A 27633-nucleotide genomic window follows, 5' to 3' on the forward strand; every position below is an offset into this window, starting at 1 on the left:
TGTGACTCTAAGAGCGGTTTACACATTTGTTTTAAGGAGCACATGGGTAGGGGGAATGGTAGGGAGAAGTCCCCCTGAAAGATAACTAATGCCTGTCATCCCCTCCCCCCTTAACGGCCCGCTCCACAAACCACCTTTGAGGCCTTGTTCACATTGCGTTCGGCTCACTTGTCCGTCCGCGTTGGGCTGTTTTTGAGGCGTCTTTTTTTTCTTTATTCCCGGCGCTTGAGTGGGCGATTCGTTTTTGTGCTTAGCGGTTTTCTAAGCGTTTTTTCCCCAGCGGTTTTATAATTCACGCCCTGACTCAAGTCAGGAATTGAACTCTTTGACCCGGAAAAGATTAATTACAATGTATTTATTCTTAAAACCTTGAACGCAATTGCTACACAAAGCGATTTTGTGAGCATTTTGCGTTTCTCCTATACTTCCCATTGAGGCGGAATCACCTCAGATATGGTTCACGCAACGCTTTGCTAGACGCACAGCGCATGACCCACGCTGATATGAACCTTCTCATAGATGTTCATTGTCCACGCGGTCGGGGGATTTTTTAACCACTTGAGGACTACAGTACTAAACCTCCCTAAAGACCAGGCCAGTGTTTGCTTAATAGGCCACTGCAGCTTTAAGGCCAAGCTGCAGGGCCGCACAACTCAGCACACGAGTGATTCCCCCCCCCCTTTTCTCCCCACCAACAGAGCTCTCTGTTGGTGGGGTCTGATCGCCCCCCAGATGTTTGTCCTCATGCAGGAGATGCGCGATCTCCTGCAGTAGCCGGCCCCAGGACCTGATGCCAATTGGCGTTAGGCGGTCCTGGGGTTGCCGCCGCGACCACGCCCATTGGCGTGGGGCGGTCGTTAAGTAGTTAAAAACCGCACGGGGGCCTCTAGTGTGAACAAGCCCTAAAGCAGATTCCTCTTACTGTATATGCAGTATTTTTTTTTTCCATGTAGTGCTCAGATCCCATTAATGGCCCTGACAGACAATTGCACCACACTGTCATATTGGAATAAAGCGAAGGGAGGTCAGAAGGCTAATTAAGCGTCCCAAGTGAGTATATAGAATTGGCAAAACACGTGTTATGAAGACAAGCAAGATGTACACCTCATTGTAGAGGATGTGTCACAGGTAGTCTTTATTTGTTTTGTGTGCATTAATCTCAGACTTTGAGTAAGGATTTATGATTCATTGCAGAAATGTTTAAAACCCAGTAAATGAATAGCTCTTCAAGACTTTACAGCTTAGCAGATATGCAGACACTCATTATTATTATTTTTTTTTTTTTTTGCTTTCAAAGATTTTTATTGAGTCAATTAAAGAAACATTACAGAACAGTGGAACACAATTTGAAAAATACAACATAAAAATGACAACAAAGCATGAAACAGAATTACCGAGGTTGGATAAACTAATGGAAACACCTTGAAAATCAACAAAATATATTTTAATATGGTGTGTAGGTCCACCTTTTGCGGCAATAACAGCCTCAATTCTCCAAGGTATTGATTCATACAAATTGTGAATTGTTTCGAACTAAATTTTTGCCTATTCTTCAGTTAAAACACCCTCCAGTTCTTTTAGAGACGATGGCGGAAATCGACTTCTTACTTGAATCTCTGAAAACGACCATAAATGCTCAATAATGTTGAGGTCTGGGGATTGTGGTGGCCAGATGAGATGCTCAATTTCATTAGAATGTTCCTTGGGTCATTGTTTAACAATTCTAGCTGTATGGATTGGGGTATTGTCATCTTGAAAGATGGCATTCTCCTCTGGAAACAGTTCTTGAACCATAGGATGAACTTGGTCGCCCAAAATTCCTAAATATTCTTGGCTGTTAATTCTTCCATGAAGGGAAATCATTGGCCTGTCGGATTTCCAAGAAATAGCACCCCAGATCATCACAGAACCCCCACCATGTTTTACGTTTGGGAGAAGGCAGTCTGGATGAAATGCTTCTTTCGGCTGTCTCCAAACGTACACTTGGCCGAAGGTCGGAAATAAGGTAAACGATTTGTCAGAGAAAATCACATTTTTCCACTGCTCGAGGGACCAATATGGTGGTTTCTACACCACTCTAGACGCTTTGAAACATTTGTCTTTGAGAGCAGAGGTTTTCTAATTGCAGTTCTTCCGTGGAATCCTGATTTGTGATCTCCCGACGAACAGTTTTTGTGGAAACTGGGTTCTGTAGGTGTTCATTCAGCTCTGCAGTGATTTTAGGAGCCGTGGTCTTGCAAGCTTTTCTAACAATTCGATTTAGAGTCTGACGGTCTCTCTCAGAGAACTTCGACTTTTGGCCACAACTGTGCTTTGCTGAGGACATTTTTCCTTCTCTTTCAAAGGCAGTCATTACTTTTGATACAGTACCTCTTGAAATGCCAAGCATTCGGGCAGCTTCTGTTACAGTAGCACCTGCCATACGAGCACCAACAATTTGGCCTCTTTGAAAGTCTGAGAGATCTGCAATTTTTATAAATTATAACCAACTTTTGTTTAAATATCCGTAAAAAACAATTATTTTAATTAAACGTATCAAATAACAAAGATAATAACCCCCCAAAAAATTAACATATGTCAAGTTTTGATTGCTTAAAACATGTTCAAAGGTTAGGATGCCATAATGTTAGGTGTTTCCATTATTTTGTCCAACCCCCGTATCTTGATAATTCTAGAGAAATAGAGCAAGGTAATTTATACCGCAAGATAAATAAGAAAAGTAAGGAATCAAAGGTCTACAGGTTATGAGGTTAAACTCTAAATAGTTTTATAAGAAAACATGAAGCGACATGAGCATCGTAAAAATAAAAAATTGAGAGAGCAGTTAAGTAATCTACTCAAACTGAAGAGCTTTATGTTTAGGTTCAGATTTTCTGGGGAAAGTGAGACCATGAGGGCTTATTCACAGTGAGACATTGCATTATAATGCGGCGTTAAAGTCACAATGCAGCATTACAACGCAACACAAAAAAAGGTGGTAACGCAAATTAACACTGTGTTACCGTCCCATACAGTAGCTACAGGAAAGCATACAGGCAATAAAAAGTATGCTTTCCTGTACCTGATAACGTGTGCATTTAGAGCAGGGGTGTCGAATTCAAATACAAAGTGGGCCAAAATTGAGCCCTGGGACCAAGTTGCGGGCCGACCTCAATGTTTAGTGGCCACCTCTATCCCTTATAAAGTTCCCTGGTGTCTAATAGCCTCCCTCCATCCCCTATACAGTTCCCTGGAGTGGAATGGCCTCCCTCCATCCCCTATACAGTCCCCTGGTGTCTAGTGGCCCCCTCCTTCCCCTATACAGTTCCCTGGTATCTAGTGCTGTCCCCTCCAATATAGCTTCTTTGGTGGTCTAGAGTGGGCCAAACATAATGCAAAGTGGGAAAACCACCTGAGGGCCAAATCTGATGGCTCCGAGGGCCAGATTTGGCCCTCGGGCCAGAGCTTGACATGTATGGTTTAGAGGTAACACACTGCAAGCAGTGCGTTACCATAACGATACAGGTTACAATGCGACGCTAATGTCGCACTGTGAATGTCCCATGGGATTAGCATTGCAGTACGGTAAGACTTTATAACGCAACTCCGCAAAGTCCCATTGTGAATGTAGCCTCAGTGGGAACCCAGAGGAGAATTGGACTAGACAAACCACATATCCAAAACGAAATCAATATCATCACTAAGATAAGTAGTAGAATATTAATTTAGGCATATATGGTTTATTTTTGAGATTACAAATTCCAATCAATATCAATTGATAACCATTTGGCTGCTATGGAAATTCTAGTGGCAGCTAAAAAATGTTAGAAGTAATTTATTCTCTAAATGACTTATTAAGTTTAATAATGCATTTTTCCGATTGGGTAGTATGTGATTATGGAAAAGAATGCTGGACACTCATTTCTATATCCTGATGATACTGCACCTAATCTCAAAATCACAAGGGATTTTTTTTTTTGTAGAATGACTAAAACTGAAAGGGGAAATTAGATGGTGTGAGTATGACTATCAAACGTTTCATAATGACAAATATAGACATGTGGACTTATAGTCTTTTCTTTTTATCATAGTTATATAATAATTGACCTTTATATCTGCCAGTAATGGTAGGAAGTTAAAAATAGTTTTTCTAGTTATGTTGCAATAGTAAAGCTGCATCTCTTACATGGTCAGTATTGAACACATTAGAAACTGTACAATAATCTGTAGTACTTATTACATGAGGGTTGGCTGTTCCTTGTTCATCCATGGTAAACCATGGGACCCACTGGAAATCTCTGTAGCCAAGGATCAGCATTTTTACTAGCGTTTGCTTCAGCGATTTGTATGGGGATTGCAAGCGGTGTACAATTTATTGCTGGCGATTGTACAGCGCTTCCATTTTGCATTTTTTTTTGTATCCTGTGTAAATAAAGTTCAATCACTTCACCCCACAATGTATTTTACCCCTAAAACAAAGAAAAAAGTGAAAATACGAAAAATGAAAAAATATACTATTTCTCTAATTCCATCCCCTATAGTTTTAAAACAAACAATGGTACTGTAGATAAAACCCACACGTTTTATGTGCCTGTTTGTCCCAGCTATTACAAAAATTTTTATTATTTTGTACCCTATCAATAATTGCAAGCCCTTTTTTGCTAAAATAACAGTATTATACCTTAACGTATACTATTTATGTATTTTTTTTAAACTGTCACTTTTTATGAATGAACATGGCTCCTGATTGGAGTCATTTTCATTAATTCCCATGCGCTTGGATTGGCTCAGGGAACACATTGGGAATGCTGTAGATGTGATATACTTGGACTTTGCAAAGGCCTTCGACACTGTTCCCCACAAAAGTCTGGTGCAAAAGTTGAGGATGCAAGGACTGGGGAAGAGTCTGTATTCATGGATAGGGAACTGGCTAATGGACAGAAAACAAAGAGTTGTGGTCAATGGATCGTACTCAAAATGGGAGACTCTTAGCAGTGGGGTCCCACAGGGGTCTGTACTGGGTCCAGTGCTCTTCAATTTATTTATTAATGACCTAGTAGATGCAGTAGTGAGCAATGTTGCTATTTTTGCAGATGATACAAAATTGTGCAGAATCATCAACTCTCAGGGAGTGTCATATTGCAACAGGATCTGGATAGGATGGCTATATGGGCACATACATGGCAGATGAAATTCAATGTTGAAAAATGTAAAGTCATGCATTTTGGTCATACCAATAGTCTAGCATCATACAAAATAAATGGGATACAGTTGGGGACATCAAACTTGGAGAAGGACTTAGGAGTACTCATCGACAACAAGTTAAATAATCGTACTCAATGCCAAGCCGCTGCAGCTAAAGCGAACAAAATTTTGGGATGCATTAAAAGGGAAATAAAAACTTGAGATGCTAGCATAATATTGCCCCTGTTTAACTCTCTAGTAAGGCCACATCTGGAATATGGAATTCAGTTCTGGGCACCACATTATAAAAAAGATATTGCAGTTTTAGAGCAGGTGCAGAGACAAGCAACAAAATTGATACGTGGAATGGAAGGTCTCGCTTACCAAGAAAGGTTAGATAAACTGGGTTTATTTAGTCCAGAGAAAAGACGCCTTAGAGGAGATCTGATTAACATGTATAAATACATCAGAGGGCAATATAATAGCTTGGCGGATAAGCTTTTTGTCCCTAGGCCTTCTCAAAGGACTAGAGGACACAATCTGCGCATGGAGGAAAAACGTTTTAGCCATTTATTTAGGAGAGGGTTCTTTACAGTAAGAGTGATTAAGATGTGGAATGCATTGCCACAGGAAGTCGTTATGGCAAACTCTATACCTGCATTTAAAGGGGGCTTAGATGCTTTCCTTGCGTTGAAAGACATCCATGGCTACAATTACTAGGTAATGCCTAATGATGTTGATCCAGGAATTTTATCTGATTGCCATTTGGAGTCGGGAAGGAATTTTTCCCTTGTGGGGCTAATTGGACTATGCCTTGTAAGGATTTTTTCGCCTCCCTCTGTATCAACAGGGATATGTGAGGGAGCAGGCTGGTGTTGTACTTTGTACTGGTTGAACTCGATGGATGTATGTCTTTTTTCAACCAAAATAACTATGTAACACTGGCCTCAATTCACGGAGCTTTATCAAACGTTTATCAAACACTTTATCAAATGTTTGATAATTTACCTCATGGGTAAAATCTCACTAAGGTGTTATATATTTGTTGAACGTTTTATCGGTAAAACATTTGATAAATATATAACACCTTAGGCCTCAATTCACGGAGTTTTATCAAACACTTTATCAAACGTTTGATAAACGTTTGATAAATTACCTTATGGGTAAAATCTAATTTTGAAATCACTAAGGTGTTATATATTTATCGAATGTTTTACCGATAAAACGTTCAACAAATATATAACACCTTGGTGTGATTTTACCCATGAGGTAAATTATCAAACGTTTGATAAAGTGTTTGATAAACGTTTGATAATGCTCCGTGAATTGAGGCCTTAGTGAATTCAAAATTAGATTTTACCCATGAGGTAATTTATCAAACGTTTGATAAAGTGTTTGATAAAACTCCGTGAATTGAGGCCTATGGCCTCAATTCACTAAGCTTTATCGAACACTTTATCGAACGTTTGATAATTTACCTCATGAGTAAAATCTAATTTTGAATTCACTAAGGTGTTATAGATTTATCAAATGTTTTATGGATAAAATGTTCAATAAATCTATAACACCTTAGTGAATTCAAAATTAGATTTTACTCATGAGGTAAATAATCAAACGTTTGATAAAGTGTTTGATAAAGCTTAGTGAATTGAGGCCAATGTAACTATGTTCCCCTTCACCAATCGACAAGGTGCATGTCTCACTGTGAACGAGCAGTGGGTGTGTGAGCACCCCCACTAATTGACAGAACGTACCGGTGCGTCCTGTTTGAGGCTCAATCTGGAGGTACTGGTACATCCACATATAGTTAAGTGGTTCAAATATTTACTGAGTCTCCCAAGATTCATTTCCACGCGCTTTAAGTGCATAGCCGCGCCCTCTGAGCACAAACGGTCATAGGCACTTCTCCAAAGAGAGATAGACGCTTAAAAATTAAAAAAAAAAAAAAAACTTTGCCGCGCTCTTATGTTTTGAATTGGAACACAATCTCTCCACTCTGGCCAAATTGCAATTGCGGGTTCACCTCCATTTACATGCGCCAGAGTAGCACTTTTTGGGATTACAGGCGATTGTCAGTGCTACCAAAAGCACAGCTGAAACTGTTCTAGTGGGACCATGGACTAACTTTGTATCCTGTGATTAACAGAGACCATTCTAGCGATGTATGGGCAGATTGACCAAGAGACAAATCAGAGAGGAATATGTTGGCTGCCCATACACAGAGGCTGATTAACGATCAATTTCAGCATGAAATATTTCTGGAATCAGCCTCATGGCACCACTTCACCAGCCCCAGGCCCATTAAAATACTTTGACTATCCACCTTCCTCCGAGTGTCTGCTGTATTTTCGCATTGGAATCTCACATGATGTCACACACCTATATGCCAGTAGTCATGTGGGATCCGAATGCGGAAGCACAACTGACATTCGACATATTGTTATATGGCCATTGTTATATGGCCATCTTTTGGCCTCTCAGACAGGCAGCTCACAGGTGGTGAATTCACTGCCTGTCAGCTGCTGTCCTACACTGGCGGGGCGCTTGTTATAACTCGGTACCGGTGCTGGACAAGAGACCCCCCATGGAGTCTTATCTGAGCGTGATCGCTGTCTGCCGCTGGGTGATGCCACAGTGTGTCAAGCGCCAACACACACCATGTTACAACCGCTGCCATTCAGCTGCATTTAACTTCTTTGGGATCGCACGGCTCTGGCCACTTGAAGACCAGAGCCTTTTTTTCACATTTTGCTTTGTGCTCACTGTGATTGGCTCACGAGTTTTGTGCATCGGAGCCACTGTAGTTAAAACTAACCTGCATCAGGCTTAAGCAGTCACTAGTGTGGTATAGTTTTTCTATGTTTGGTCCCAAATGGGTTCAATTGCACCCGAGTGTCGATTGTGGGCGACAAACGGGACGCTCTATTGCCTGAAAAGTGTGCAGCTCAGCAGTCCATCTGAAAGAAGAAATACTTTTAGCCAAAGAACCTAATCATTTGGTGCTCTGACTCAGGCCCCTTGCACACTGGCATTGTGAATCAGCATTGTGTCACCCTTACTTACCGCAACAGAGTAACCAAGCAGCTCTGGGTGACCCAAACCACCAGGAAAGTATAGGAGACTAAAAGAGACCGAAAACCCCTCCTACTAAAAAGCAATTATTTGTGTGACGTGCCTTCTTAAAGCAGAAGGAAACTTGCAATAAATAATTCAGCTATAAAGGGAAGATCCGCGCATTATATAAAAAACAAACTGCACTTACCTAGGGTTTCTTCCAGTTCCTGGCAGTCGATCGGTGCCCTCGCCGCAGCTCCTCTCCCTCCCGGCGTCCAGGGGTGAAGAAGCCGACCTCGACCAAAGCCGAGCGTGCGCTCCACGGCGGGGGGGGTTGTGTCACGTGGTGTAGGGACGTCATCGGGTCTCTACTGTGCAGGCGCAGAACTACTGCGCCTGCGCAGTAGAGACCAGATGACGTCACTTACACCACGTGACCCGTGCCGTGGAGCGCACATGAAGCCGACCCGGAAGCCGACCTGGCGAGGTCGGCTTCTTCACCGCTGGACGCCAGGAGGGAGAGGAGCTGCGGGCACCGATCGACTGCCGGGAGCTGGAGGAAGCCCCGGTAAGTGCAGTTTGTTTTTTATATCATGCGCGGATCTTCCCTTTAAAGAGAACCCGAGGGGGTTTGTGGGAGTGGGGGCAGCTGGGACAGAGAGGCATGCTCTCTGCCTCATGACACACTGCCACTCTCTGCCCCCCCCCCCACCGTCGCGCTATAGCCCCCTGAGATTAGTGACAATATTTGTCGCTATCTCGGAGGTAAACACAGGGGAAAGGGATTTCCTGTTTAAAACACCCACCAGTGGCATTCCTGCAGGGTTTCCAGAGCTGGCATTGGGCAGCTCTCTCTCCCTGGCCATGCCCCCTGCCACTCCCCACACACAGTCTCTCCTTGCAGCGTGGTGACCCAGAGGTCACGAAAGTGAGAGAGGGCCATTGCGGCCCACAGGAGCGGTGGGGAGTGGCGTTTTTTGTGGCTACCTGATCCGCTCAGCCCCCCAGATCAGGTAGCCTACTTTTTTTTTTATTTTATGATCCCACCTCAGGCTCTCTTTAAGTGAACATGTGTGGTTACCCACAATGCACCACTATTGATTATGTAAATTATCTCTTTATGCCCCTGTAAGCCAGACTAGCATCCTGAAACGCTGAGGTATAGGAAGCCTATAGCTTTAAATTTTACACAGCCACATCAACCCCACATGTAGACAGCCTGTTTCGGACTTCACCTTTCTTACCGCAAGGTGCTGTGAGTGCAGTGTAAGTCTATGGAGCCTTGCAGAGTTAATGTGGTGCGGTGCATTGTGCTGGAAGCATCCTATCTGACGCAAAGTCTGCAGCACATTACCGCACAGATCATGCAGTAATGCACGTCAATAGGCGACTCAGGCGGTATGCAGGACAGGAAGTGGTATGACGGGTGAGCAAGTGCAGATCAAAGGGAATGGTAGTGACTTACTTCCTGTCCAGCAGGGAGTAAGTCACTAACCGGGGGCGGACCTATGCATCGCACCTTGCAAATGTAAATGCCAGGAAACTAGTATAGTTTAAAAGCAAATAAATATGTCGGCCTCCATATGCCTCTCGCTTAGGGTTCCCTTTGGCTCTCATCACATCTTTCCCCAGACATCTTTGGACAAGTGAGTAAGTTCACAAGTGAGTGTTTAATTTAGTCCTTGATTTGTCCTCCATAACACAAACATCACAGTTGTTTAGGGAAGTGGCAACAAACTACCATGGATGGTGGAAATATCCCATAAATAAACCCTCAAAGAGAAAAATATTTGTATCTTATTGTAATCCCAACTAGATGTTTTGGTTTTATGTTGGCAAGTTAATCAAATTCATAAAAAAACATACTTGAGTTTGTCTTTCGCTCTCCAGTAACAAAACTTTGGATATGAATGCTAAAGAAAGCTGCAGTGAACATGGTGGATTAGCTACTAATCTCGGTTCTCATTTGCAGCACTGCATTTTGGCCCATTCGAATTGGACCAGTTCAATGTCCAGATGCGTTGGCACCTTAGGTGGCTATGGGCAAAGCATCGGCTCGCCTGGAAAAACAGAGCAAATCATGACTGCATTCCGTATGCCGTAGTTCAGTTGTTTGCACAAATGGAAGCGGACCCTATTTTTAACAACAGGATGCGCTTTCTGCATTCTCCCATTCTGTACGTTTTCTACACAAGTGGAAACCGAGCCAAAGGCAGAGGACAACTAATAGCACTATGTAAAGTACACTTGCGTTGAGAAGGATTGATCGGCATGGCAGATCAGGCAATAATTGACGTCTATATGGCTAGCTTATCTTCTTAAAGTGACTGGAAACCGCATTTTTTAAAAAAATGAAGCAAATACCTAAGGAGAGGGAAGGTTCTGGGTCGTATAGAGCCTTCCGCCTCCTCTCTCGGTGCCCTCTATCCTGTGCTGGCTCCCCCCCCCCCCGTTTCAATCCCCCACCGAAAGGGTATTTGGAATCTTCGTGAGCCGTGTCCTCCCGATGACGTGTGGCTCCATACTGCACAGGCGTGAGCGTGCAAGAGAGCGTGCTTGCACATGCTCAGTACAGCACTCGGGCTCCTTGAAGACTTCTGAAGCCTCCTTCGGCCGGGTAAAGCAGTATTTGACTAAATTAGTCAAATACTGCTACCGGGCGAGCCAGCACTGGATCGAGGGGACCAGGAGAGGAGCCGGTAGGCTCTATAGCAGTGTTTCTCAACTTTTTCGGCCCAAGTACCCCCTACCGCAATTCAGTTCCAGCCAAGTACCCCCTACCGCAATTCAGTTCCAGCCAAGTACCCCCCCCCCACGTGTGTATGTATGTATATATATATATATATATATATATATATATATATATATATATAGCCAGGCATGGGTGCCCCCAGTACAGCCAGGATTGGGTGTCGCCCAGTATAGCCAGGCATGGGTGCCCCCCAGTATAGCAAGGCATGGGTGCCTCCCAGTAAAGCCAGGCATGGGTGCCCTTAGTACAGCCTGGCATGGATGCCCCCAGTATAGCCAGGTATAGGTGCCCCCAGTATAGTTAGGTATAAGTACCCCCAGTATAGCCAGTCATGGGTGCCCTTAGTACAGCCTGGCATGGATGCCCCCAGGATAGCTAGGCATGGGTGCCTACAGTTTAGTTAGGCATGTGTGCCCAAAGTATAGCCAGGAGGGGATGCAGCGCAAAACGGGGGAGCATGCCCACACATAGCGGCGGGGAGGGGGGTCCACTCCCCCCCCCCTCCCTCACCTTGGACTCTCCCGTCAGTGCTTCCCCCTCCGACACGTATTAATAGCAGCGGCGGCGGCATGGTAAAAGGAATGCACACTTACTTCTGCGTTCCATGCCGGAGGTCCGATCTTCTCTGAGCCTGACACTACTTCCTGATAAACAGGAAGTAGCGTCATCGCTGAGAGAGAAGGACCTCTGGCGTGGAACGCGGAAGTAAGTCCGCGTTCCTTTTACCATGCCGCTGCCATTAATGCGTGTCGGAGGGGGAAGCGCTGACGGGGGAGTCCAAGGTGAGGGTGGGGGGGAGTGGATTCCCCTCCCCGCCGCTATGTGTGGGCATGCTCCCCCGTTTTGCGCTGCATCCCCTCCTGGCTGCGTACCCCCAGCTATGGTCTCGCGTACCCCCTGGGGTACGCGAAACCGCGTGTTGAGAAACACTGCTCTATAGGACCCAGAGCCTTCCCTCTCCTTGGGTAAGTATCTGTCTCATTTTTTTAAACACGGTTCCCATTCACTTTAAGCCGTCAATTATATATGATTACAACAGAAAACAAGACAATCATATGAATGTTTTAAAGGACAGCTGAAGTCAGAGGGATATGGAAGCTGCCATATTTATTTTCACTTAAACAAAACACATTGACTGGCTATCCTGCTGATCATCTGCCTCTCATACTTTCTCATACTTTCAGCCATAAACCCTGAACAAGCATATGCAGATCATTTGTTTGTGACAGTATTGTCAGATCTGACAGGATTAAATGAATACTTATTTCTGATGTGATTCAGACTCAACTGCAGCCAAACAGATCAACAGGGCTGCCAGGAAACTGGTATAGTTTAAATGGAAATACATATGGCAGCCTCCATATTCCTCTCACTTCAGTTGTATGTTAAAGTTCAGTTTGTTCAGATCTAAAATTCCATTTCTCTTGGAAAGATGGCCATACATATAGAGATTTCCATCCAATCCTCAAAAACTTTTAAAAAAAGAGGCTAGTAAAGAATATGAAACTATCTTGTAATACTAGACGGTAGGTCAGTTTTGAAGATATTTCAGCGTGAGGCTGCTGAATGCTCCATGCTGTCAGTGTTATGTAAGGGAACTGTCAGCACCATGTATGGGAGTCATCAGTGCGCAGCAGCGTGCCTGAGACTGCCTGTCACCCGGGGAAAGCGCTGGTTGTCCCGCAGCAGCTGTGCATAGAGAGGCTGATCATAGGATCCTCCATTCCCCGGCAGGACGACCATGGCCAGCAGGGTTCTGATCGTTGGAGCAGGGCTGACAGGCAGCCTGTGTGCTCACCTCCTGAGGAGGGAGCTGGCCGGGAGGCTGCAGCTGGTGGTGTGGGACAAAGCAAGGGGGGCAGGTAATGATGCTGCACACAATTTCCTGCTGGAGGCAGACAAGCTCTGGCCCTGTACTGTTTACATTCATGGGATGTGTGCACCTCTCTACAAGTATACAGCTTTCCTAAAACATGCTGCTAAGTAAAACCCGGATTTATGGATCCGAATATGTTCTTGAAGTGAACCTGAGGTGTTTTATTTTCAAGCTACTTACCTAGGTAGAGGGAGGCCTCTAAATAGTCCAGGGGCTGTCCTAGTCCTCATTGCCCACACCATTGCTGTACATGGACCCCCTGAAGGTACCGCGCAGGGGTCAGCCATACTCGCACAATGCAGCTGCGCTAGCGCCTGCGATCTTTCAGGGTGTCCCTGGCAGCTGTCTCATGGAGGACAAGGGAAGCCTCTAGACTAGAAGATGCTTCTCCTTAGGTAAGTATCCAGTGTTTTATTAAAAATGTGGGTTTGTTTTAAACTTTGGACCAGGTCATAAACTTTACAAGACAAGACATTTTGCAATAAAGTGTTTTTTTTTTTTTTCACTAACTACATTATTAAAGCATATCCGAAGTGAATTTAAAATGAGCAGATACTCGCCTATGGAGAGGGAAGGATCTAGAACCTGAGCCTTCCTGTTCCTCTCACGGGAAGACAGCGCTGTCACCCTGACTCTGTACTGCGCGAGAGAGTGCGTTTACGCATGTGCAATATGGAGCAGTCTGACTTTGGGAGCACTCCATCTTCGTAGCCTCACAGAGCAGTATTTAACTTATTGACTATCTCTAACAGAGGTGATAGTGTTGAAACGAGGGGACCGTGAGCGGAGCAGTGCTTTTCAGCACTGCTAGATTTGGGCACAGCCAGTGCTGCCATAGACTGTAATGGGAATCAGTCTATAGCGCCGCTCAGTGAGTAACGTCGGCTCAGTCAGAAGACGGAGCCGAAGTTGCTTAAAAAAACAATAATTCGGCCTCCAGCAATCGCTGGAAGCTGAATTATTTCATTCCCCCACTATCCATGGCGGCCTGGAGGGGGAATAGTAATTAAAACCCGGACTTGTGCAGAAACAGGATCAGCCATATATCGCTGTATCCTGCGCCCAAGTCTACCGGCGCCGATTTCAAATGTACTCAACCGTGAGAGGAACGAGAAGGCTGAATAGGACCCAGTGCCTTCCATCTTCATAGCTAACTGTGTTTTTTTTTTTTTTTTTTTTTTTTTTTTTTTTTATTCACTTCAGATTTTTTTTTTTAAAGGGGCTTTTAAGTGAAAAACAAATTGCCCAGTTAGGCCTCTTTTCCATGGACAGTTGATAGGCAGTGAAATGCCTCTCAAACTCTCACAACTGCTTGTTGCTGTCGCCTGGTAAGTGTTCACTGCTGTCTAGTATCTGCTCACTGCTGCCTGGTAACTGCTTGCTGAGCACACAGTTCAACAGTCTTTGGAAAAGAGGCCTTACTTACTTGCAGCTTCTTCCAGGCTCCTGAAGTCCTTTTGCTCCCTTACCATGATTCTGCCATTCCTCCGCTGTCCCCATCCGTAAGCCGGATGACTCGCAAGTCGCCTGTGCACTGCGCATGTGCTGCGTGCCTCCTCTATCACATTCTGCGCATGCGTGCCAGCAATTTTTTCTTACTGCGCAAGCGCAGAGCTATTGGAGCGTGTTGGAGGAGACGCGTGATCCAAGGCGAACTTTGAAGGAACAAGGCAGCATGGGATGATGGCGAGGGGCCAGGAAACCGTCGGGGGACTGGAAGAAGCCCCAGGTAAGTAATTGGGCATTTTCTTTATCACTTAGTTTCTTTTTAAATAGAACCTGAAGTGGGTTGATTTTACCTGAGTAGTGGGAAGCTTTTGGATAGTCCAGCGGATCTATCCACGAGTGTAGGTTTCCTGTGCAGGGTCCCTCTGAATATATACAACAAGCTTGTCGGATATGTTCTTGTGGCCTCTCCCCTTTGTGTACAAGCGTGACTGTACTGTGCATCTGTGAGTATGGCTGCCACTGCGCAGTGGCGGTGCTCATGGATGAGCGGCTTTGTGCTACTGTGCAGTCGTATTGCGTATAAACAATACAACCGCTGTGGAGGGTTTGAGGAGGACATGGGAAGCCACTAGAGCATCTACTTGGGTAATTTGGGAAATCACAGGCTTGTGTTAAAAAACAGGTGTATATATTTAAGGTTTAGAGAATCAGATTCATCCAGACAGGTGGAAAGTAAGGCCTCTTTTCCACGAACTGTTGAGCTGTGTGATCAGCAAGCAGTTGCCAGGTAGCGGGGAGCAGTTGCCAGGCAGCAGCAAGCAGTTGTGAGAGTTTGAGAGGCATTTCACTGCCTGTAAACAGTTTGTAGAAAAGAGGCCTAAGCTGGAGCAAGAGCGGAGCAGTAATGCATAGCAATCAATCAGGTTTCATGTGTTGGAGAAAACCAGGATTCTGCTTGACTGCTCTGGGAAACTGCTCCACTCTTCTTGCAGTTTCCTTTCCTTTGCGGGCTCAAACCCACTAGCAGCCTTTTCTAATCGCTAGTGATTTGTAAAAGCTCTTGCTAATGCAATGCTATGGGGGATTTTTATAAAATCACATCGCTCAAGTGGGATCACACCAATAGCTTTACATTAGCAAGAGCTTTTCAAATCACAAAGCGCTCAGAAAAGCTCTCCTAGTGGGACCCAGGCCTGCATCAGTGTTGGTAGAGGAACAGCCTTTTTATTTGCTCTTCACTTTTAACAATATGATTATCACTTTAATAATGGCACATTTATTTATAAAAGTGTCCCTATTAAAGTGGTAATGCTGTATTTCCCTTAAAGGGAACCTAAACTGAGAAGGATATGGGTTTTTCCGTTTGAAATAATTCCAGTTGCCTGACTCTCCTGCTGATCCTGTGTCTCTAATACTTTTAGCCACAGCCCCTGAACAAGCATGCAGATCAGGTGCTCTGACTGAAGTCAGACTGGATTAGCTGCATGCTTGTTTCAGGTGTGTGGTTCAGTCACTACTGCAGTCTAAAGGTGGCCATACACTGGTCGATTTGCTATCAGATTCGACCAAAAGATAGATCCCTCTCTGATCGAATCTGATCAGAGAGGGATCGTATGGCCACCTTACTGCAAACAGATTGTGAATCGATTTCAGCCTGAAACCGATCACAATCTGTGGAGCTGCCGCTGCTGCCCCCCCCCCCCCCCCCCATACATTACCTGTTCCGGCCGGCGCGAGTCCCCTGGTCCACCGCTGTCTTTTTCTGCGCCTGGTCCCGGCATCTTCTTAGCATCGGCTCCCGGCTGGCATCTTCTCCCATCACCTTCCGCATCACACATCCGGCATTCGCGTATAATCACTCCAGTGATAGCGGAAGTTCAAATAGAGTGCCCTCTATTTGTACTTCCGCTGTCACTGCAGTGACACAGGAAGTTATACATTGATGCCGTGATGCGGAAGGTGATGGGAGAAAATGCCAGCTGGGAGGTGACAGCCGTGACTCGCGCCGGCGGAGCAGGTAATGTATCTCTGCTGTATTGCGTTGGTCGTCGGGCATTCGAACGCAGACAAGCCCTGGCCCTGTACTGTTTACATTCATGGGATGTGTGCACCTCTCTGTGCTCAACAAGTATACAGCTTTCCTAAAACATGCTGCTAGGTAAAACCCGGATTTATGGATCTGAATATGTTCTTGAAGTGTACCTGAGGTGTTTTATTTTAAAGCTACTTACCTAGGTAGAGGGAGGCCTCTAGATAGTCCAGGGGCTGTCCTAGTCCTCATTGCCCACACCTTTGCTGTGCATAAACCCCCCTGAACAGGTATGGCCGCGAGCTACCGTGCAGGGGTCAGCCATACTCGCACAATGCAGCTGCGCTAGATCGACGGGAGTCGACAGATTTCGGACGGAAATCCATCGTTCTGTCAGCGGTGTGCACGGCGATTTCGATCACTGTGATCGAAACGGCCGTATTTCGGCGGGAAAATCGTTAGGTGTATGGGCCCCTTTAGAGATTAGCAGGACTGCCAAGAAACTGGTATTGTTTAAAAGGAAACATCCATATCCCTGTCAGTTTAGCTTCCCTTTAAAGAGACCCTGAAGCGAAAAAAAAATATATGCTATAGTGAATTGGTTGTATACTATGAATAATTACTAGAAGATTAGCAGCAAAGAAATTATTCTCATATTTTTATTTTCAGGTATATAGTGTTTTTTTCTAACATTGCATCATTCTATAATATGTGCAGATTACACAACACTCAGCATTCAAAATGATTCTTTCAGAGTAGTCTGTGAACTAATGACCTCTCCTCTGGCAGAGAAAAAGTAAATAGTTCAATAACAGTTGAGATAATAAAAGTCAGATAACAGCCCTCTCCACGACTTTGAAAGTCGTAGAGCTAATGGCTTGTTTGCATAGAGATAACAACTGGAGTTTCTTAACTCTTCCTGTACTGGAAACAATTAGACTGATGTATCTGATCTTATTGTTTTATTTCTTAGCTGTACTACACATACAAATCATAATATCATATTTTTTTTTCCGCTTCAGTGTCTCTTTAAAGTGCTGATCTGCAGCTGAGCTAGTATGGTTGAGGTGAGCGAGCAAGAAGGTCCACAGGAAATTAATCGCAGCTATGTCCAATCACAGCTACATCTACAACTTAAAGCATTTTAATTGGCCGAATAGTGTGGCTGTATTATTATTACAACCTGTCTGAAACCTAGCAGGTAGATTTTCCCTATGGATTTTCTGGTTGGCTTACCTCAACCATACTAGCAAATCTGCAGCTTGCCTTGCTTCAGTGGAGGAGAAATATTACTTTTTCGGTAGAGGAAGTAGTGATAAGTGGGAATGGTCAATGAGATGCAAATAATTGATGGATTATGCAAATTTTGTATGCAGGTTGAACATGGACCAATAACGGAAAATTGTTACTTACCTATTGGTAATTTTCCTTTCCTGATGCATCCATGGCAGCACATTGGGTAATGGCCCCGCCCCCTTACCCCATAGGACCAGTGAATATTAAACCCTCCTGACGGTCTATTAAAAACCGCCAGGGGGCAGCGCAGCAGTTTGTTTTTTTTTTCAGTTTTTTTTTTTTAAATCATGTAGCGAGCCCAGGGCTCGCTACATGATAGCCCCTGTGCAGCAGCATCCGTCCGCCCGCTTCAATCGCCTCAGGCGATCTCCAATCAGGAAATCCCGTTCAAAGAACAAGATTTCCTGGAGGGCTTCCCCCGTCGCCGTGACGTCATTGGGAGTCCCGATCCACCCCTCAGCGCTGCCTGGCACTGATTGGCCAGGCAGCGCACGGGGTCTGGGGGGAGGTGGTGTGGCGAGCGGAGGCTAATCGGCGCGGCGGCGATCGGAGTGCACACGCAGCTAGCAAAGTGCTAGCTGCGTGTTGCAAAAAAGGAGGTCATGTATTAATAAATTCTGTTGAGCAACCTAATCTTTCCAGTTTTTCCCTCTCAACCTCCATGCCCACAAATTCAATATGTCCGGATTCGGGTGGAGGATCGGGCCCTGCAAGAGTAACGTCCTCTTTAGTGGAAGCATAATTGAATCCTCTATCTGTAGGTTCAATAATAGCGGATATCATGGACGACGCGGCCAATCCGGTATAATCGCCATTACTGTGACTGGCTCTTCACAAAATGAAGAAATCCGCACTTCCAGCTAGTTGCAATAATGGGGATGTGCCAGGATCAGGAGTTGACAGCAAGCAATTCCAATCTTGTGTAAATAAAGTTGAGTCCGGCACCATCCACTTGAATGCTCTTTAAATTTATTGAAAGATATCTGACATCTCAGACAAAGGCGTCAATTCACCAGAGGTTACCAACCTATTTATCTCTTGGGAGGTAATTTACCTCCTGTGATATCTCCAAATAGCAATTCTCCAGAAGTATAGGGGTAAAAATTTCGACAGAGAGAAATGCAAGAGATAAATGTGAGATAAGTATGAGATAAATAAGTGATAGTTAGTAGTTAGTTTTTCTCCAAATCACAATTCACCAGGGAAGAAAGGGGGTGTGGCCATTTGTTATTTTTTCATCTCTTTATCCCCTGAATGAACCTGGAGATATCGTGGTTTTCACACAGCAGCTGCTGCTGTGGAAGATGGAGCCTTTTGAGCTTACTCTGTTAGGCCTGGTGCACACCAAAAACCGCTAGCAGATCCGCAAAATGCTAGCAGATTTTGAAACGCTTTTTCTTATTTTTCTGTAGCGTTTCAGCTAGCATTTTGCGGTTTTGTGAAGCGTTTTTGGTGTAGTAGATTTCATGTATTGTTACAGATAGGCTTCTTGCACACCAAGACGTTGTGTTAGGTGGCACGTTAAGGTCGCATAACGTGCACCTAACACAACGTATGGTGCTGCAAAAGCCGACGGTAGAGTGAGCCGCGTTAGGCTGCTCGATGCCCATAATATCTCCCAGAGTGGCGCTGATTGGCCAGCGGGACCACGTGATGCGGAGCGAGACACTCCGCATCACGTGGTCCCGCCGGCCAATCAGCGCCCGCCAGTGCAGTGAATATTAAGTAGCCATGTGCGCGGCTACTGTAGCTGGCTCTCCCCGCCTCCTCCGCCCCCCACTGCGCATGTGCAAACAGTCTAACGCGGCTATAGCCGCTCCAACGCCGTAGCATGCTGCACTTTGCACAGAACGTGCAGCGTTACATGTAACGCAACGTGGGCTGTGTGAACAGCCCACTTGTGTTACATTGCTGTGCGTTGGGGGAGCGTTACAGGCGCACTAACGTGCGCCTGTAACGTCTTGGTGTGCAAGCAGCCTAAAGCTGTTACTGAACAGCTACTGTAACAAAAACCGCCTGGCAAACCGCTCTGAAGTGCCGTTTTTCAGAGCGGTTTGCGTTTTTCCTATACTTAAAGGGAACCTTAACTGCCGTGGAAAAATAAATTCACTTACCTGGGGGCTTTCCCAAGCCTCCTGCAGCCGTCCTGTGCCCGCGCCGGTCCTTCGGTGCCCTCCGGTCTCCCTCCGCCGCTAAGTTTCGTTTTCGGACGACTGCAAGTCGTCCTCGGGCCTCTTCCGCATTCCTCGTCGTAACTGCAGTAAACGCGTCATGTGCATGACGCCAAACGCGTCATGCGGACGCGCTTTACTGCAGTTTACGACGAGGAATGCGGAAGTGGCCCGAAAAAACAAAACTTAGCGGCGGAGGGAGACCGAAGGACCGGCGCGGGCACAGGACGGCTGCAGGAGGCTTGGGAAAGCCCCCAGGTAAGTGAATTTATTTTTCCACGGCAGTTAAGGTTCCCTTTAACATTGAGGCAGAAACGCCTCCGCAATCCAAAATCTGCAGCAGCCCGGGAGTATGCGTTTCTGCAAAACGCCTCCCGCTCTGGTGTGCACCAGCCCACTGAAATACATTACCCAAGCGTATCCGCAGCCGCAAGCGGATTGCAAAACGCAGCCGAACCGCTCTGGTGTGCACTAGGCCTTAGAGCTTGCTTCTATTATGAGGAGACGAAGGCGTGGAGGAGGGTCTGTTTAATCGCCCCTCGTATTTTTCGTGAGAGGACAGTTCTTGATAATTTTACTGAGACAGAGGTGGTGAAGAAGTTCAGACTCACTCGTAATATGATCTATGATATGATCCGGCAGTAAAAGGCGGGAATACTCTGGTCAGGTAGTGGTAAAACTCCGCCTCCTACCCACAATGCTTCATTTTCAAGCTTACAGAAAGGAAAAGTATCCCATGTAAATCATTAATACCGATTACCTAACTCTCTGCTTTCTCACACTTTCCTCATGCATATCTCTCCATTATCCTTTGCTATCGAACACTTTTCACTCTGTCCTCTCACACTGGTGAATTGACTCCAGAGTGTTAAAATACCTCATGAGATAAACTACCTACCTTTTTTCTCTTAGTAAATCCTCTCTGGTGAATTGACGCCAAAGTGTCTGAGCTGTCAGATATCATTCAATAAATTTAAAGAGCATTCAAGTGGATGGTGCAGGACTCTACTTTATTTACATGTAACTGGCTCTTGTTGTATTCTCCTCAGTAGGTTGTAGATCATCGGTATCAGAGGGAAAACATACCCACTCGTAAAGTCCCAAGGGGCTGTCAAGACGTCTACTGCTTCCGCTCCCCGGAACGAGTATCTAGCTATAAATCTCTTGCACTTGGTGTTGTCTGAGTTGCCATCATGTCTATCTGCGGAGGTCCCCACTTCTTGCAGATTAGAGCAAATGATTCCTGATCCAGAGACCACTCCTTGTTGTCCAGATCCTTGCGACTCAGGAAGTCTGCCTCTGTATTCAGGGCACCCAGAATGTACACTGCGTGTCCCCCCGTCTCGATGTATACCACCGCTGTTTTGTTGTCTATCCGAAGTAAACAATTCTTGTTGACCTCTAGAGATAGGAAGGACTGTAGGGCATAAAAGACTGTTCTCAACTCCTGTGAATTTGATTCCTCTGATGTTTCCTGACTCCAGAATCCTTGGGCTGTCAAGTGGTTGCATGTCACTCCCCATCCCCTCTTGCTGGCATCGGTAGTTATTACTACCGGGGGTTCCGGCATCAACTGCAAGTGCCGATTGATCTTGTGGTCCAGCAGCCACCAGGAAAGACTGTCTTTCATCGTTTTTAGTACTAAGATACGTTGGTTGCGATTCAACTTGTTCCATTGATGCAAAAATCCCACTTGGAAGTTCTGAATGTGCCAGTGGGCCCATGGAAGCATAGGGATGGTCGATGATAATGTGCCTAATAGGCTGAGACAAGTTGTTGCAGATGCCACTGAGGAGATCAACATGTTTTACTTTGTTTTGAATAAAGGGAATCTTTTCTTGAGGAATTGATATTGAATTTAGATGAGTCTGGAATCGGGCACCCAAAAACACCAAATTCTGGCTTAGAGTTGACTTTTTTCCAGGTTTATTAACCATCCAAGTCTCATCAAGGTGTGTAACAGTGTCTCTCTGTGTTGAAGGATCTCTTCCTGACTGCTGCACAGTAGTAGGATATCGTCAAGACAATGATACACTCGCAGTTTCTGAACTCTGAGACTGGCTATAATGGAGACCAGAACCTTCCTGAAAGTTCGGGGGGCGGTGGAGATGCCAAAGGGTAGGCACGTGAACTGATAATGGTTCTCTCCCGCTGCGAACCTTAGGAACTGTTGAAGATCTTTGCGGATCGGGATGCTTCGCCAACCTCATGGCAGAAGCGTCTGCTATGGGTGCATTCTCAAGTACCTTTACTTCGTCTACTGATAAAGGATATATTTTTGCTAATTGGTTAGCTGTTGGTGGCTTTTTTTCCAATCTTTGCCATTCATCTTTTATAACTTCAATTACTGCCAGATAAGGAAAAATGTCCTTGGACTTTTGAAGGTGCTCGTAGTATCTTTTCTTTTCTTACTCATTGTAGATGAATCTTCCATTTCATCTCCAGATTCCTACTCTATGGCCTCTCTTACTGCTCTGATGTATGGAGGGACTAGGGCGAAAACGAATCCGCAGTCAGTAGTACTCTCCGTAATAGGTTCACTGGATGAAGTATGAGGTTGTTCAGCAGAACGGGAGGGAGGGAGGTTTGCAATATAGGTTTCCATCGATTCCTGAACTGCCTTTTTAATTAGTCCAGACACATCCACCGATTGTTCAGGCATTTCTGACATTTGTGAAAAGCAGTTAGCACAGACCAATTTTCCTGGTGTCACCGAGTCTCCACAAGCCCAGCATGACCGCTTCTCTGATCGACGGTGATGATATTCAGGAGAGTAGTCCCTTCTGGGTGATCCATAATATCCTCGATATGAGTAGTAGTAATCATAATAATCCATGTAGTCGATCCTGGGATGAAAGCAGCTTCTAGAGTTGTGTCTTCTTGACCTCGACGAATAATAGCGTGGAGGAGACTATTTCCTGGGTGCTTTCCCGCTTTTAGATCTTGAGCTTCGTCTTCTCCTCGGGCTGAAAAACCTAGCCATAATTATGACCATTTGAAGAGTGCACTCCCAAGCAAGCTAACCTACCTGACAAACACCTACCTATCATTAGTTTGCTGATCTGTTAAAGGACTTCCAAGGCCAAATGTAGAAAAAAAAATGAAAAAAGTTATATACCTGCATCAGTTTGGAAGGCACGGAGGATGCCGTCCGCGCCCTCCGTGCCGTTCCGCCGGGTCCCCGCCGCTCAGTAGCCCCACCCCCCTCCCCGACACACTGGCTGCATACATCATAACCGGAACCACTATGCGATCCAGGCAAAAAAAACAGTGTAAAAAATGAACAAATATTGTGCACCCTACCTCTCCACCTCTACGATTTCGTCCTGCAGATCCAAACCGGTCGCATCCATCCTGCTGCCAGTGTCATCAGCAGTGAACGCTGCCGCCACTGATCTACATCCACTTCCTACATGGGAGGCTGGTGGGCCGGACAACTGGAGCCTGACCGAGCCACCCGCCAATCAGAGAGCAGCTCTGACGTCAGAGGTCGCTGGGCGGAGACGGAGCGCGCCGCCCAACCAATAGGAAAGCTGGGCAGATGGCGGAGGCCACGGCCGCGCCCCCATACACACCGTCCCAGCTCAGGGAAGTTGGAACGCACACCAGACACCGAAAGAGGAATGGAAGGATAGTAGATAAGGTAAGGGAGGACACTGGCTACATGAGACTCATTTAGAGCCTGTATAGCTTCAGCAAGTGAGCAGCCACCGCCAATATAAGCACAGTAAGTGCATAAACTGGTGGCATACTGCACCATACCCCCAAGATCAGCAGAACGGGGTGCCCACCTTAACCCTAATTTATAGGATATAACAGGGGGACCTTCACACAGGGAGGCAGATGTGTGGCGACTTCAAGATACAGTCGGGCAGGTGTAAAAAGAAAAATTTTCTGCAGAAAGACTGCAGCATCTGATCCTATGAGGTGAGGACAGAGAAAAGACAGTGAGTACCTCCTCAAAGCCTTGTTTAAATATTCACTTGTCCTATGGGGTAAGGGGGTGGGGCCATTACCCAATGTGCTGCCATGGAGGCATACTTATACCTTGGCAGAACTCGATTGGTCCATTTTCAAGCTGCATACTTTTACAAAGGATTTTGCAAAATCCTGTATTATCCCAGGTTTGCTAGTAAACCTGGGTTTTTAAAAGGGAACCTGAAGTGAGAGGACTATGGAGGCTGTCATTGTTTATTTCCTTTTTAAAGAAAACCCGAGGCAGAATTTTTAAATCTTAATAGGACCCAGAGGCATGTGATGTGCACAATGACATGCCTCTGTGTCCTTCTGTTGTCGCTGCCAGTCTCCCCCGGGCTCTCCTGTCCCCCCCCTGAAAATATTGCCAGGCTAGCACCAATCTGCATGTCGCTAGCCGTTCTGTTTACCTGAGGCTTGTCAATCAGCCTCCTCCGCATTGCCGCCTGTGTTACAGGCTCCCCCCACCACTCTTCCCGCTTCTACTAGCTTCCTCCAATCGGAAGCCAAGCCGCGACCCAGGAACAGCTACGGAACTCATGCCGCGGCAAGAGACAACCATTGGTTGAAATCCAGTCAGTCTGCTACAGACAGCGCGCAATCACCAGTCAAACGGAGGTTACAAATCACTACGCGTTTTGTTCTGTTGCGTTCCTGTTATACAGGAAACACCACGTACCACTGTGAGCCTAGCCTTAGGGCCTGAACACACTAGCTCACTTTTGTGCTGATTTCAGCAACATGTCAGTTTTGCAGACTGATTTGTGTTGCTGAAAAATGCATAGAAGTGGACAGAAGCACAGCAGTGTGTTCAGAACCTAACTGATTTCCAGTTGGGGAGGGATCAAAAGGCTTACTAAATTAGGCCGTTAAGGTTAATGTGTGCCTAGCTTGCAGATGTGAACATCTTTTTTGCTCCCTGTTTTAATACGAACAATGATTTATGTTACTTTTAGGAGGACGTATGTCAACCAGCCGATGTCCTTCTGATCCAAAGTGCACAGTTGACCTGGGAGCCCAGTACATCACTATCACCCCGGACTATGCTCAGAAGCATAAAGTGTGAGTCTATCCATCTCTCTGTTTACCTATATTTCTATCTGCCAACCTATCTACCTACCATGTTTCCCCAAAAATAAGCCCTCCCCCCTGAAAGTAAGCCCTAGCTTATACTTCAAGCATGCCCAATCCTAACATGCGGAGAAAAAGAAAATCGAGGCACTGTGATAGCAAAAATGAGGTACCTTTAATCCACGGTGTGACAGACAGCGGGGTACACAGTGGGGGTGAGGGGATGCCTGACAGCTGTTTCGCTAAGAAAGCTTCTTCAGAGGCAAATATAAGGAACCTCCCAAGATTCCAATCCTAACATGGTCGGCGCCCTTTGACTCTGTTGCCACACATGCGCTGTATGCCGGGTCGGCTCCATGACTACGCTCCCCTCTTGTCATAATCGATGTGCGCGCGCTGATGTGCCCCTGGCACACATTGATTATGATGAGAGGGGAACGCTTACTTTTTTTGCTGGAGTGGTCCTATAAGCAATACCAGTTTCCTGGCATCCTGCTGATCCTCTTCCTGTAATACTTTTAGCCATAGACCCTGAACAAGCATGCAGCAGATCGGATCTGACTAGATTAGCTGCATGCTTGTTTGTGGTGTTATTAGAACAGTACTGCAGCCAAATAGATCAGCAGGGCTGCCAGGCAACTGGTATTGTTTAGAAGGAAATAAATATGGCAGACTCCATATTCTACTCACTTCAGTTGTCCTTTAAAGAGGCACTCCAGTGAAAATAATGTAATAAGCCCCCTCCTCCTGCCCAGACTGAGCTCCCATGAGCCCTTGCTACTCTCTGAAAGTGCCTTGGCTCTCTGAAAACCTGTGGGCGTGGCTTGTTTAGTTTATAGGGAATTAGAGTATTAAAACAAAAACAAAAAAGTATTTGGCTTGAGGAATGCCCTATAAACAATAGCAAAGGAACACAATTATGCACTGAGTAAAAGTTCATCTCAGATCCACTTTAAGCATATGCTTTGGCAGTGGGATGGGATTAGAAAACCCTAAATTGGATGTGGGAGCCCTCTCCTCTAACACCATTTGAGGGTTTTCCTCATTTTCTCCCAGGGATAGATAGGGGTTATTTTTGGAAGTGGAAGAGTGATAAAATAATGATGTTGGGCCATTTTCTTAATGGGACTAAATTAAAAACGATTTGTGAACTAAGGTGTGAGTATGGTTCCTTCCCTTTTGACGCCTGGACGCTAAGACAAATTTCCCACTGGGTACATTCTATGGGAGACATCAGAGCGATCATTGATATGACAGCATGGGAAAAGCTTTTTGTCCAGGAAGAGAAACTTCCTCATGCGGTTTCTTGGATATATAAAGCATTGTTGGAGGGGTTGCATAAAAGTAAGCCACTGTATTTGAGGAAATGGGAACGTGACACAGGCCATACACTGTCAGAAGCACAACAGTCCAGGATCTTGAGCATGTCCCATGCATCCTCAATAAGTACCCACATACAGGAGGGCTGTTATAAGCTATTAGTTCGTTGGTTTAGAACCCCGATCTTCTTAGCGAGGATTTATGGGACTGATAAGTGTTGGAGGGGGTGTGGAGCTATAAGGTCTGTCCTTCATCTTTCCTGGGAATGTCCTGTAATTTCCTCTTTCTGGGTGAAGGCCATTGAGATTATAAAAGAAATCACGGGGGTGACACTGGAGCTAGATCTATGGCAGGTTGTATTCCACTTGGCCCCTATATCTATGAAAAGGTACAAGGCCTCTGTCTTACCATTCTTGCTGAATGCAGCAAAAAGTTTGATTCCGAGATGCTAGAGACTAGCCAGCCCTCCATCTCTTAAAGATTGGTTCCAGGGGATAAATAATTTGCATGAAGCGGAGGAGACCATAATGACAGGAAGGGACAGGTTTGAAAAATATAAAGTGATATGGCTTCCCTGGCTTATGTTTCAAGGCTCATATAAACAGGTAGTGAGCGCAGACAATCGGGAATAAGGAATCATTTACCCAGGAGCAATGGAGTAGCAAACAGTATTGAGCTTGTGGAGGAGGATTCCCAGCTGTGCATAACTGATGGTTTTCTTTTTTCTTTTTTTTCTTCTGATGCTTTACCTTTCAGCTCCTTATCTTTTTCTTTTTCCCTTTTTTTCTCCAATGTTTATATTACGTTTATCTATCATTTTGAATTACCAATGAGTGAGGTTAAGGCAGAACAAGTCTGCAAATGTTCTATTGGAACTGGTTCAATGTATATACAATAAGAATTAATAATTGTTCTTTATTGAGAAATTTGTTCCCAGATGAATGATGTAAAGTGAGTACGCAATATCATTCTCAAAATGTCTGTTTATCTTCACTTTTGGTTACAAATAACATTTATATATTAAAGCCCTGATCTAAGGTATAGAAGGTTTACAGCTCATGGTGTACTTCGCATACTAGACCATTGAAACTATTGAGTTCTGTTTTGGAGTTTCTCCAAGACCGGCTAGAGAAACATCTTGCTCTAAGTACTCTAAAGGTACAGTGTTCAGCCCTCTCGATATTACTAGAGAAACCTTTAGCAAAGGTTAGCAAAGGAGGGTTTAATAAAGATTTTCTTTAAAGAGAGTCTGAAGCGAGAATAAATCTCGCTTCAGACCTCATATATAGCAGGGGCACGTGTGCCCCTGCTAAACCGCCGCTATCCCGCGGCTTAACGGGGGTCCCTTGACCCCCAAATCCCCCTCCGTGTAGCGGGGGAGCGCTTCCTGGTTGGGGCAGGGCTAACCGCCGCAGTCCTGCCCCACGCGCGTCTGTCAGCGCGTATCTCCGCCTCTCCCCCGCCCCTCTGTCTTCCT

At 45.4% G+C, this 27633-nt stretch overlaps 1 protein-coding gene across 2 annotated transcripts in view; it reads left to right on the top strand.

Annotated features, from left to right (window-relative positions):
• The first annotated feature begins 12640 nt into the window (after nt 1-12640).
• The window catches only part of RNLS (renalase, FAD dependent amine oxidase), a 207257-nt gene continuing 192264 nt past the window's right edge, over nt 12641-27633 (top strand). For both annotated transcript variants that reach the window (XM_068257503.1, XM_068257504.1), the window contains exons 1-2: nt 12641-12831; nt 24722-24827. In XM_068257503.1, coding sequence (XP_068113604.1) covers nt 12711-12831; nt 24722-24827 — 227 coding nt within the window. In that variant the 5' untranslated portion in view covers nt 12641-12710. The remainder of the gene's footprint in view (nt 12832-24721; nt 24828-27633) is intronic.

Source organism: Hyperolius riggenbachi, chromosome 10 (genome assembly GCF_040937935.1).
Source record: "Hyperolius riggenbachi isolate aHypRig1 chromosome 10, aHypRig1.pri, whole genome shotgun sequence".
Classification (NCBI taxonomy): Eukaryota; Metazoa; Chordata; class Amphibia; order Anura; family Hyperoliidae; genus Hyperolius; species Hyperolius riggenbachi.